General features: G+C 40.8%; 1 protein-coding gene across 1 annotated transcript in view; it reads left to right on the plus strand.

Moving 5' to 3' along the window:
* The window catches only part of LOC134909676 (CD109 antigen-like), a 303,785-nt gene that overhangs the window by 106,101 nt on the left and 183,098 nt on the right, over window positions 1-14,586 (plus strand). The window contains exons 3-5 of the mRNA XM_063916819.1: window positions 6,161-6,189; window positions 11,217-11,447; window positions 14,004-14,129. Of these exons, the coding sequence (XP_063772889.1) occupies window positions 6,161-6,189; window positions 11,217-11,447; window positions 14,004-14,129 (386 nt within the window). The remainder of the gene's footprint in view (window positions 1-6,160; window positions 6,190-11,216; window positions 11,448-14,003; window positions 14,130-14,586) is intronic.

A 14,586-nucleotide genomic window follows, 5' to 3' on the forward strand; every position in this document is an offset into this window, starting at 1 on the left:
TTAGGTCCTCTGCTTTTCTCTATCTATACCTCCTCTCTTGGGAAACTAATCAGCTCTTTCGGATTTCAGTACCATCTGTGCGCAGATGATACTCAAATCTACCTATCCTTCCCTGATTTGTCACCATCTGTATTGGGCCGTGTCACTGAATGCCTTTCTGCCATTTCATCTTGGATGACATCTCGCCACCTCAAACTTAATATTTCCAAAACAGAGTTAATTATATTTCCACCGGCCAATAGTAGTTTCCAACCTGATATCTCTATCACTGTTGAGAACTCTGCAATCATCCCTACCCCACAAGCTCGCTGCCTAGGTGTCATTCTTGACTCTGTACTGTCCTTTTGTTCCCCACATTCAATCTGTCTCAAGATCATGTTACATACATCTAAGAAACATATCCAAAATACGACCATATCTTACACAAGACACAGCAAAAACTCTAATCCATGCTCTCATTATCTCCCGCATTGATTATTGTAATAGTCAAACGTGTGTCCACGTGTTCCTATGTCCATGTCTGATATTAAGTTAAATGTCTAGTCAGCTCTAATAATTTACTATGTATAGTGAAAGTCAATAAGCATTAGTGTGCAGCAGTGGACAGATGATTATACTAAACCATAGAGAGCTGCATCCCCACTCAACAGACAGCAATTTAGTGAGAAAATAATCAACACTGCACTAGCTGTCAGATTCTCTGATAGCATATAGGAAATAGAAGGCAATTGTGTGAATTCAATAAAGATGCACTGTGTGCTTATGTGATAAATCCTAGAATGCTATGATGTACCTGTGATACAATCTAGCAGATACAATTGCAACAAATGTTTCAAAACTAACTCTCAAAGCTATTCAGTGAATACACAGGTATCTGTGATACAATTTGGCAGATACAAATATAATACATGTTTCAATACTAATATCTAAAGCTATTTAGTGAATACACCGATGTCATGTGGCATATTTGAGTCACAATAATAAAACCTTCATCTAAATTGATGTTATTTGTGAATATGCAGTATAAATAAGTAAAGGATTTCCTTTTAGAACAATTAAGTTAGATGTTTGAAGGTGATGCATAATTTATTGGTCCAATAATACATTTATATCTAGGTATGATTATATACAAATAATAGTGTATTATCTATTAGAAACGGACCTAGTGCGTCACCTTTATTAAAATCAAAGAGTGACGCATTAATTATTGGTCTATAGATATAAACACATTTAAATATGTCTATGGATACAAATGAATCATATCCCATATAAATAATAGGAAAAAGGGAGTAAATCGAATTATCTGGGAAGGTGTTACTAGTCCTCAATAATGAAGGTGTCTTCCTTCTAGGGATAAAAATATTGTGAACACCTGAACATCATAACAGATTGTCGCATATTTAACTGACATTGATATTAATAACTGAATGTGACTATGGATACCAATGAATCATATTTCATATAATTAATAATATGAAAAGGGAGTGAATCGAACTATTTGGGAAGGTGTCACTAGTCCTTAATAATGAAGGTGTTTTCCTTCTAGGGATAAAAATATTGTGAATACCTGAACATTACAACATATTGTCACATATGTAATTAAAAACTGAGGGAGATATACATCCCTTAGAGTGTATTACATATCAGAATTGGACCTAGTGTATCACCCATATTCAATCTAACAAAATATTGTGGCGATTATCTCAGTATATCTGGGTTAAATCTAAATAGCTTATACTGAACCTATATCTAATATATTATCACCATCAGTACCCATATCCTCCAATGCCTCCTTCAGGAATCTGTTGATGACTAGACAAATAAGTGATTATTGACTTAACCAAGGAATAATACTATATACATTTGAACATTAGAATAAACACGTGGACGCACATTTTAATCTTTAAATCACCTTTATTAAATTCTGTTGCACCTTTGTATGTTTTGTTTATGTCAGAATTTTAACCTCTATGTTTCGCTTATACTCGTTTGTGTATAGGTTATTTCACACCATTTTAAGCAGCAAATAATAAAAGTAAAATTTTATTAAAATACAGGTGGATGTGACAACCAGGTCACTCTTCCTTATGTGCACTGATAATACAGCTCCTTCCTTCTTCCTTTTTTGTTATTGTAATAGTCTCCTGACCGGTCTTCCCAAACATAGGCTCTCACCACTATAATCCATTTTGAATGCAGCTGTAAGGCTAATCTTCCTCGCTAGACGTTCATCGTCTGCAGATCCACTGTCAGTCCCTCCATTGGTTACCAGTATTCTACCGTATTAAATATAAAATACTTTTACCGACATACAAGGCTATTAACCAAACTGCACCAACCTACATCTCTTCACTCATCTCAAAATATTTCCCTACCCGACTTCTCCGCTCTGCACAAGATCTACGTCTCTCATCCACACGCATTACTTGTTCACACTCAAAATTACAGGACTTTATCCGGGCTTCACCCACTCTGTGGAATGCCCTCTCACGCACAATAAGACTCGCCTCTAGTCTCCAAACCTTTAAACATTCCCTGAAAACTCACCTCTTCAGACAAGCCTATCATATTCCAGACCCACCCACATAACCTTCAGTGCTTCCCTATCTAATTACATCCTCTCTGTACAGTATACATAACATATCTTGTCTTTCTTTACTCTCACACCCTCCTGACACTTGGCCAACATTGCGGGGTGATCATATCATACAACCCATTAAGAACCTAGCAATCTGGTGGACCGTTATGCAATAGTTAGCATCTATCCTTGTGTATCAATGCCTATTTCCCTATAGATTGTAAGCTTGTGAGCAGGGCCTTCCTGCCTCTATGTTTGTCTGTTTTTACCCAGTGTTGTTACCCAGTTTTGTTCTATTACTGTTGTTCTAATTGTAAAGCGCAACGGAATATGCTGTGCTATATAAGAAACTGTAAATAAATAAATAAATAAATAAAGTCTTAGTTGCAAGATAGAAAACAGAGAGTTGTAGTAAATGGAGTACATTCACAGCAGGGCAATGTTACCAGTGGAGTACCCCAGGGATCTATACTTGAACCAGTGGTTTTTCATATCTTTATTGGTGACATTGCTAATGGTGCTTTTTTGCAGATGACACAAAGACATGCAACAGGGTAGCCACACCAGGAGGGGTAAAACAAATGATTGATGATCTAGGTAGACTAGAGTAATGGTCAACAGTATGGAAATGACAGTTTAATGCCCAACAATGCAAAATCATGCACTTGGGTCTAAAAAATCCAAAGGCTAAATTTAGTATTAATGGCACTATACTGGAAACTACTGAGGAGGAAGGGGATGTAGGAGTCACTATTTCAAGTGACTTAAAGGCAGGTAAGCAATGTAATAAAGCAATGAGGAAGGCTAGTCAGATGCTTGGCTGCATTGGGAGAAGAATCAGCAGCAGAAAGAAAGAAGTAATAATGCCACTGTATAGGTCATTGGTACGTCGTCATCTAGAATAATGTGTTTAATTCTGGAGGCCATATCTTCAGAAGGATATTAATACATTAGAGACGGTACAAAGAAAGGCAACTAAAATAATGCATGGCCTACATCACAAAACATACCAAGAAAGGCTAAAAATCTCAAAATGTATCGTTTGGAGCAAAGAAGGGAAAGGGGGGGACATGATAGAAACTTTCAAATATCTCAAGGGTTTTAACAAAGTCCAGGAGGGAAACATTCTTCAAATGAAGAGAAGTATTAGAATACAAGGACATGCACTGAAACTGCAAGGAGGTAGGTTCTGGGAAAAGTTGAGGAAAATTTACTTCACAGAAAGGATAGTGGGCAAATGGAATAGACTCCCATCAGAAGTGGTAGAGGCTAAGACAGTAGAGCAATTTAAACATGCATGGCATAAGGATATCCTTACAAAGAAATTAGGATCAAATAAGGTTTGAGGTAAAAATATGGTAAAAAAGGGGCAGACTAAATGGGCCAAGTGATTCTTATCTGCCGTCAAATTATTTTTCTATGAGGTGCGGCAAATAAAAAAAAAACAATTGTAATTAAGACAAGACTTTCTAGAGTACAAAGGCAAAATGATATTGACAAAAATGCGTTTTTAGTTTTTGTGCAAAAACTGAAAGTAGAAATACAAGTAATTGCAGGTAAAGTGGTAAGTTCTTGCAATATCAAACAGGAAGTTCAGGTTATAAAAACAGGAGGTGTTTGTTGTGAAGAGTGCACAAACTCACATTTGTTATTTAAAAGCCGTTTTCTGTATTCCTAATTATTGATAGAATGTTCTCATTCTATTTTCCTTCAATATAACATTGAAATTATGTTTAAAGTTTAACTACACTTTGAAAGATGTGCACCTAGGATAGATGTGACCAACCTCATTAGGCCAGGGCCTCAATTATGCGCTTTAAATAATGAGACCAAATGTGTTTGCAATGATTTCTATCAACCCCCAATGTACACTCCCGTTGAAATGGCTAGCCATAAAATTGCTTACATCAACAAACATTCCAACCATCTAGGATTTCACAAATTGTAGAAATTTATTCAGAACTTGGGCAGGTGCCAAACTGTGTTTTGAATTAGCATAAATCTCTGACATTTACATACAGCATATTTTAAAGGTACTATGAATGGTAAGTTTTGAATAAATTTATAAAATTTGTCAGTTTTAGGGATAAGTTTGGGGCATGGGGCCACCTGGGTTGGTGTGGCCAGGATGCTTTGGGGGCATTATATTGTAAAACATAATTGAACACTTTTTTATTACTGAAATGTTGTTTTTCCCCAATGTAGCACATTTTAACACTCAAATTATTACCTCTCACCTATGTACCACTCTCAACACATAGCTGCTGCATCTTAAGTATGTGACACTTTTTAACACTTAAACTTCTCCCTGGTTTGATGCCTTGGGGTAGTTGGCTTGTGTTGGCCTGGGAGCAGGGGCATTTTAAGATAGTGCAGCATGCATTACTTTCTAGCTGGCATTGCTGCGCAGTATGTGCACTAGGGGCTCAGACTGTAATATGCATCACAAATCTCCAGAAAAATGGCGTGGTAGCTGTTTTTCCAGTGATTTCTATACTGCACATTCGCAAAACTCCAGGAAAATGGCTGCCACAACATTTTCCAGGTGATGATTTGTGCTGTCACTGATGGGGAACATCAGAGAGGTGAGTATTAAAGAAATGGGTGCAGCATGTGCGGTGTGGGCCGCCCTGAACTCCTGGGCCAATTTACACTGCACACACTGCACCCATTATAAATACATCAGTGCCTGGGTTGTTCTGTGCCCTGGACTTGAACCTTAGTGTTAGGGACCCACCAGATGAGGTCACCTGGTCGCATTCGTGGGCCCATATTTTTATCCAAAATTATGCTAAGCACCTAAAATTTACTCTGTTTTATTGCAGAGTTTATTATAATTTAACTGATTAGCAGTGTTTAGTATTTAGAGAGTTGTTCAGGTTGGATCGCAGATTGAAGAAAACCTCAAATGAGCAATTTTCTCCAAACTGCGCATGCACTGCGGCCACGCAGCACATGCGCTAGCAGTCACTTCGGGATGCGATCACACTTTGAGTGACAGCGATGGGCGCCGTGGGGTGGCGTTTCAGCATTCTGGGGGAGTGGTACGGCCAATGCAGGCATAGCCGCCCCATTTTCGGGGTGACTATATGATGTCACACTCAAGTAAATGGCGGCAGACCTCCTGCATACGCAGCCTAGCAGTGAATGCTGGGGGTCATCATTAATTTTTGCGATCACAATTATTTTGCAATCGCAATTATTTTGCTATTGCATCAATGGCCACCAGTTAGCATGCTGGGCAGCCTTCAGCATGCTATAGAAAGGATTGCAGATTCTACTTTTTATCAGGATCTGCAATACAACCTCCTTAGAGCGTTCACCTGCATTTTCTCTTTTTTTCTGTGAGGACCCATAATGTGTCAGCAAATATTATGGGCACACAAATCGTGCATAAAAGGACCCAAAATTAATTGCGAGACTTGCCCTGGGGACATCTGCCCCTGGGCCCAGCCTACTGTTACATATAAGTCATGTATTTCTTAAACAATTCTTTAACTAAGCTGTGTAAAGTGTGCAAATAGTGCTCAATGCATATGGCTTACATACATAACTGTCCTGTTTTTATTTTATATTTTGCAGATTCTATTGGAATTCTCACTTTTCCAGCAGTAAGTTTATCAAACACATTATACTTTATACCAATGTTATTACCAAGATGTATATTTTAACGCTATATCAAAAACAGAATTAAAAGCTACTAAATTTGCAATAGATACATTTATTTTGTATGCTAAAAATAACACTGCCTTCATAGAACACTATGGGGGAAATGTAATTGGGCATTCTGAACATGTTCTATTCTACTCTTTGTCTTCTATTCTTGAACCAGTTAAATTTCCATGTACAGTACATGCTTTTTCCAGTTAGACCTAGCACTCTCATCTTAGGTTCCGGAATATTATGTACAGTAGAACAGTTTCAATTACTTTCCAAAACTCCAGATACATCACATTAATTGTACTACGAAGATCCAGTTTCATATTACTGTCAGGGTCTAGTAGTAAATTAGGTAATACCTAAAATAACATTCAGAAAAAATTATCTGGACATGGCTAGCGAGAAGACAGAAAGGGGAAAATAAAAAAAGAAACATGTTAAATGAATAATGATAATGAAGAGACAACATTTGAAAGGTATAAATAAACAATAACTAGGCATCTAGAACAAAAAAAGAGTATTAGTACTAATCTAATACAAGCACACAAGAAGACTGTACATTAACATTTATCAATGTCCATTTATTTATTTTTATTTGTAAAGTTACACAACACTTTCTTTCTAGAGAATATTAAATCCTTCATATTATTCCCTCCCCATTGGGCCTTTAAGGGTCCATTTTTTCAGAAGCAAATAATCTTCCAGTATGTTTTTGGACTGTATGAGGATACCGAAGCACCCGAAAGAAAACCAAGCAAGCACGTTGTGTTGTGCTCAACATTGTATTTAAAGATCATTGTTAGTACTGGGCCTGATTCAGATGTGGAGGTGAATTTACTAAGATGGGAGTTCTATTTAAGATGGGATGTTGCCCATAGCAACCAATCAGATTCCAGGTATTATCTTCTAGAAGGTGCTAGATAAATGAGAAGTAGACTCTGGTTGCCACAGGTAACATCCCATCTTAAATAGAACTCCCATCTTAGTAAATTTACCCGGTGGTTGAAGTTGTTATCACTGCTGCTTCCAAGGAAGCAGCAGTGATAGCTCTGTATGGTGCACGAAAATTGGTAAAGTGCTAATCCAATGCTACACTTTTTGCAGGAACTTCAATTTTCTCAATAAAATGTAATGTACCGGCTTGATGTGAATAAAATAGACATTTTAATACTACACATGTGCCGACACGTTTCGGGACATCAAAGTCCCTTTTTCAAGGCTGTATGCTTCCAGTGTATCAGGTGGGGTTCTTATACTGTCAAAAAACGGCACTGTTTTTTGACAGTATAAGACCCCTCCTGATACACTGGAAGCATACAGCCTTGAAAAAGGGACTTTGATGTCCCGAAACATGTCGGCACCTGCTTTCCTGTACTTTCCTGTGCTTCTGGACATACTTGACTGTGAAAGGGACCACTGGGGAACATGCCTGATGGAGCCACATGCAGGGTATTGTTCCCGGGAAATACCTTGCATTCATAACACCTGCGGCTCCGATTATCATCTTGGTAGGACTCTGTTTCCCATGTTGGGTTCTGTTTTTGTCTCACTTTTAATCATTGTGTAGTATTAACATTTATATTTTATTCACATCAAGCTGGTACATTACATTTTATTGAGAAAATAGAAGTTCCTGCAAAAAGTGTAGCATTGGATTAGCGCTAAGTGGGAGGAGTCACTTTACCAATTTTAGTGCATTTTTACTGTTTGGAGTTTGTAGGGAACTCCGAGACTACCCCCAGGCCTGCATAAATCCTTACAGCGCAACTATCCACCTCTATTCTTCCTTTTTTGTTCTGCGTAGTTCTGTATGGTGATGCAGCAGGAGGCGTTTATTACATACAGACCCTCCTGCTGCAGTAGTGATCCAACCTGCACCCTAGGACGCAGCATCAGATCTCTCAGTCACCATCATGCGGCTTGTGGCACCCAGGGTGCCGTGCAAGCCACCCATCACATAAGCCATGAAGTCTCCGTCCAACAATGGAGATCCCTGGTCTCTTCCTCCCCGAAAACGGCAGTGACTCACATCCATTGTGGGAAACTGAGGGCGTCGCCGCCCCCTCCCTCCCCACAAATAGCAGCACTTTGGTACTTTGCAGCAAAAACTCCAACCACATCCGAATTACCCCCACTATGTCTATCTTCCACTTTTCTTATGCATTTTCCCATGAATTCTACACTTGTTGGAACACTGTGCTTAGTCATATAGGTCAGGCATGAGCACTAGCCGGATAAAACCATAGTATAACTTACCACTGTGGCATTTGTTCCTTGTGCTCTCATATCACTTTCTCTCAGTTTGTTTCATGGCACATCATTTACATATTGAGGAAATAGAAACAGGTGGTAAAAGAGCTCTCTCTACCAGTCAGTAGCAGCTGGAATTGATATTTCAGCACTGTATGTACAGTATGTACCTGTAAAATGACAGACGCATGTCTTGGTTCACAGTTGCATATTGTGCATGCGTATGCAGTGAGAAATAGCCATCTTTGTGTAGGGGTGTAGCCAGAACTTTGTGGGCCCCATAGCAACATTTTGAAGGGGCCCCTGTCCCTATGCTTCTAGAGAGACACCTCTCTGCAGCAGTTGTTCATTGTATGCCCCATAATAGTGCCCTAGTTTACTTACCAAAATATAGTAGTGCCTTAGTTAATGTTATCCCCATAGAACTGTCCTTGTTTATTTTATAGACCATAGTATGTCACATTGTAGGGCTGCCAGTACACATTATGCAATACAGTACCCCTAATTCACATTACTATAGAGCAGTGATTTTCAACCTTTTTTTACTCGCGGCACACCAAACAATAATTTAAAATTGCCAAGGCACACCATCAGTTCCCCACAGAAAAAAAACAAAACAAAAACACACATTGGCCCTCACAGTAAAAAAAGAATCCACACATACATTGGCCTACACAGGAAAAACAATTACATTGCTCACCACATAAATCATGTTGCTCACACATAAATCAATCACATTTCTCCCCACATAAATCCTATTGCTCCCCACATGAATTATTCACATTGTCCCCCCCCATAAATCCATAAATCCTATTGCTGCCCACAGGAGAAATAACATAACAAATATTAGCCCCTACTGGTTAGCTGTCCTCCTTCCTGTCCCTCAGTGGCGGGGGTTGTTTATAGTGGATTGCTGTGAATACTGAGCAGCGGGCGGTCGGGCAGGTGTGGATGTGGGTGGGCAAGGAAAGCTGTGGATGCAGGCAGGAACTGGAAGATGTGTATACAGGTGGGTGGGCTGGTTGGGTGGTGAGATGCGGCGGCCGTGACCTATGATATCACACTGCCGTGTCATCAAGGCATAGGTCACGGCCGGAGCATGACTGATCCTCTAAGAAGAGCCCAAGCCAACAGTTCACTCTGAAGGTACAGGAAGCTGCTCTTGCTCCGCGGCACACCTTGCAACTGGTTGCGGCACACTAGTGTGCCACTGCACACTGGTTGAAAAAGCCTGCTATAGAGTGTCCACAGTTCCTATTATGCCATATTAAAGGGCCCCAGTTCATATTATGCCACACTATAGTGCCTCCACTTCATATTGTGCCACATTACCGTGCCCCAGTTCATATTACTACAGTACATGTAACATAATTCCCTCCAGTTCATTTTATACCACAGTAGAATGAGCAGGTCCAGGAGTGTAACTAGATATATTGTAGGACAATAGGCAAAAGTATGTAAGGGCCCCTATGTACCACCCAATGGCTCAAAATGTATACAACACATGTAACTGTGACAGGGAAGGTGGCCCCTCTCAGCTCTGGGCCCCATAGCAGCTGCACTCCCTTCACCTACGCCCTTGTCTTTGTGTATGCATGGGTGATTCTATGTCAGATAGATCTCTGCCATTTCTTGCTGTGAGCAAAAATGTGACTTTCAGGAGGGCAGCTGGGTGTATGCACGAAAAGAACCCTCCAATGGTATGTTTTGGGCACGTTAACAGAGTTACCATTCTCGTACATGTGCAGTGTGTAGCCGGTATCTCCTGCACCCAGCATAGGGCAGGTGTAAATTCTGGTGAAATTAATGACTGCTGCATTTGCAGGCGTTGTATACACAAAGATTTATTTATTACCAAATATTTATATAGCGTACACGTATTCTGCAGCACTTTACAGAGAATATTTGCCCATTCACATCAGTCCCTGCCCCAGTGGAGCTTACAATCTATATTCCCTACCACATGTACACGAGCACACATTCACGCTAGGGTTAAAGGAGCTAATTAACCTACCAGTATATTTTTGGATTGTGGGAGGGAACCAGAGTAATTCACGCAAGTACGGGGAGAAAATACAAACTATGCACAGTTAGGGCGTTGGTGGGAATTGAACCCATGACATCAGTGCTGTGAGGCAGTAATGCTAATCATTACACCATCTGTACTGCCCAAAGATGAACTCGGCACCAAATACTTCTGTAGGATTGCATTGCATACTGATTGCACTGTGTATGCAGCATGTGTATGCAGATGACTATGCATTATATGCATCTCAGAATCAGGCCATGGGGGTAATTCCAAGTTGATCGCAGCAGGAAATTTTTTAGCAGTTGGGCAAAACCATGTGCACTGCAGGGGAGGCAGATATAACATGTGCAGAGAGAGAGAGATTTGGGTGTGGTGAGTTCAATCTGCAATCTAAATTGCAGTGTAAAAAAAAAAGCAGCCATATTTACCCTGCACAGAAACAAAATAACCCACCCAAATCTAACTCTCTCTGCACATGTTATATCTGCCTCCCCTGCAGTGCACATGGTTTTGCCCAACTGCTAACAAAGTTCCTGCTGCGATCAAGTCAGAATTACCCCCCATGATAGGTAAATTGGGAAGAGTACAGCAACAGCATTATGGGGTAATTGGAAGTGAAACGAGACACCAAATGGGAATGAGTAGAAATACTTGTGTTTCTTTGCAGCTGTCACAGAATGTTATCTGTTTTTCTGGCAGATCCCAGCAGACTCTTCATCTTATACTTATATTCTGGTTGTGAATGGATCCGCTCAGAATACCTTGGTGTTTTCTGATAAAATGCAACTGTACAGGCAAATGAAGAATATATCCATGTTCATACAAACAGACAAAACGATGTATACGCTTGGAGAAAGTGTCAGAATCCGAGTAATCACTGTGACTCCCGAGCTGAAGCCACACCATGGAGATGTGGACATTGTGATAAGGGTAGGTAGCATATTTAGTCCAACCATAATAAAAGTACTGTCAGTATTTATGTATAAGCAGGATTTATAAGTCATCTGCGAATATAAAATAATAGCCAAGTTGATTTAATTAAAACATTCTGGCATAAATATTATGGGAAGACACAAGTACAAAAGTCATTGTGGCTTATGTAATAGCCTGCGAGCTGCATGCTCTGGAAATTCGGCGAGTCTACTCATTTATTTTTAAAGCGGCAATCCTTTAAAAGTCAAAACCAACCTAGTTTTGCTTTTTAAATGATTGCTTCTTTAAAAATGTGGGCATACAGGCCAGAATTTAGCTTGCAGGATATTATAAACACTCCAATGTCTCTTTTTGTGTACTCGTTAATATGAGTCTACATGTACATCAATGGCATACATATTGTGCCCAATTAGAGACAAGATAGCAGCCCAATTGCAAGCCCAGACTGGGTTCAGTATGAAATACCAGCGGCCGGTATACAGACAGCAGCATCCCGGCCACCAGTATGCCGGCAGAAGGGCGACTGCTAGAAAGCCATTTGCGGACTCGCTGTGACTGCCACGTTGCGGGCACGGTGGCTCGCTATGCTTTCAATGGGCTATATTCTCCCTCTATGGGTGTTGTGGATTCCCACAGAAGGAGAATAGCCTGTGGCACCAATATTTTAACGGCGGCATTTCACCGCTAGTCAGGATTCTGGCGTTGGCATTGTGACCGCTGGGATCCCGATTAGCGATATTGTAACCGCTTCCCCCCACACTGTGTGTGACTTTTACCTTTTGTGGCTCATGTAGGTTTGGAGGTATGTCCAACTCAGAATGGTACCCTGCAGCCAGTATCATTGCTACAGGGCCCCAAAGCGTCTCTTGCGCCAGGCCGACACCCTGCCATCTGTACAGCCAATCAAGCCATCCTCAGGATGGTCTGAGCACTGCTGCACTTACCGGTGCTGGCAGCCCAACCCACTCTATGCAATATCATGATGTCAAGAGCTTAAGGAGTGGAGTCAGCACAGGGCTCATAGAGCCTGTTACGCTGCTTGATGTTAATGTGCCTTATTTATTGCAGTATGTAGAGGTGCATGTATCAGTAGCAGTACAATCGGTAGAACAAAAAGTGTGGAGCCCCCAAAGTTCCCACTACCAGCACTAAGCAGGGAAACATGCAGCATTGGGTCACGCTGTCGGGTGTGGGATGATAGATAGACAGTGTCTAGTTAGACAGTCAATAGATAGACACCATATGTTAGACAGACATTAGGTCGATAGGGTCAAAAGGTCAACATGAAAAAGGTAGACAATAGACAAGGTCGACGGGGTAAAAAGCTCGACGGGTTAAAAGGTCGACATGAAAATGGTCGACAAAAAAAAAAAGGTAGACACCATTTTTTTGCATTTTTGTGGTTTATGTGGATAGTTTTGTCATCTCGGACCCCCAATTGTAGAAAGGCATCCCCTCACGGGGCTCGCTTCGCTCGCCACACTTAGGGCTCAGTGGCTCGGTGCGCTCGCCACAAGGTTTATAACCAACTCTATGCCGACATGGATAGAGAAGGTATGAAATAGTCCAAAAACATGTACATTTTTTTTAAAAACCCTGTCTACCTTTTTTATGTAGACCAATTCATGTCGATCTTTCGACCATGTCAACCTTTTGTACTGTCTACCTTTTCATGTCGACCTTTTGATCCTGTCGACCTTGTGACACTGTCGACCTAATGTCTGTCTAACATATGGTGTCTATCTATTGACTGTCTAACTAGACACTGTCTATCTATCATCCGGATACCCATGCTGCCATAGTTCCAAACAGTCTTAAGTTGGTTAGCACAGGGCTGTATTCCTTAGCATATCCTCCCATGCCACCTGATGAAAAACAGTCCGTCCTCGCAGTACAAGAGCTATTCCCACAACCCCGGGTGGAGGATGTGAGTTCATTTGTGTAAAAATATTAAAAAAAATGCTAATGCTAATTATTCCTTGGTACACTACAAGTCCTAGCATGCAGAGGCTGCCTTTAAATTGTTGGGCATGCTGTTGTTGTATAGCAAGCTCTAGCATTTCTACGACTGCCAGGGCATGCTGGCACTTCAGGAATCCCTAGTACCAGCATACCCTGGCATCTAGAGTACACTGAGAACTGTAGTGCTCCAAGAAGTAATGAAATAAAGAAAAAAACGCTATCCCGTGACAGGCTGAGCATGCTCGCACCCACGGGTTTCCAATGCAATGTGTACGGATCGTGGGTGCAAGCGTACGCAATGTGCATGTCCCCGGTATACTCGCTAGTAGCATATTGTGTTGCATATGCAATGGGGCAGCAATGTAAATGGACACATCTGTACACAAACTATCATTTTCAGTCATAGGGGAAGATTCAAATGTTAGAAAAGTCAGTTGGGAGTCTGTTTTTTCCTGTCTATTAGATAGGAAAAAACAGACTCCCAACTCACTTTTCAAACATTTGAATCTCCCCCATAGTCTTTTTACTCAAAAGCTTGCGCAGAAGCAGGAGTATTACATTACAAGCACTTATCCTGTCACCTTTTTATAGGATCCTAAGGACAATATTGTGCAGCAGAGGCTAAAATTGAAATCAGACCTGGGAGTTGTTTCAACAGAATTCTTACTGAGCAATAACGCTATGTTGGGTGACTGGATCATACAAGCTACTTCCAACGTAAGTAGATGAGATCAATATAATAAACATGATTTGTGCCCCCCCAAAAAAAGGTACTGTTACCCACCTATACTACTAAAGGTTCTGTAACCAGGTAAACGATAATTAGCTAGAATGAACTGCAGCAGTCTGGTGATACAAGTTCAAAAAAACAGGAGCTTTCACGAATACAGTTCATGTTTTCCGAGTCACCTGTGGATTTTTAAAATGTAACAGTTGGTGATACACAGTGCACCTGCTGAGTGACATGGAAAACATGAACTGTGGAACCTATTTAGGTTCAGTTGCAGATTCTGCTACTGTGTGTGTGTGTGTGTGTGTGTGTGTGTGAGCAGTTGAAGAACAGTGTGCGGGGGTGTGGGGGGCAGCGGGTGATGAGGTAGTGATCTGTGATGGGAGCAATGTGAGCAATAGGGAGCAGTGATTGGTGGGTGAGCAGTATTGTGGGCAGTGAGGT

The sequence above is a fragment of the Pseudophryne corroboree genome, chromosome 4, assembly GCF_028390025.1.
Source record: "Pseudophryne corroboree isolate aPseCor3 chromosome 4, aPseCor3.hap2, whole genome shotgun sequence".
NCBI classification, from domain to species: Eukaryota; Metazoa; Chordata; class Amphibia; order Anura; family Myobatrachidae; genus Pseudophryne; species Pseudophryne corroboree.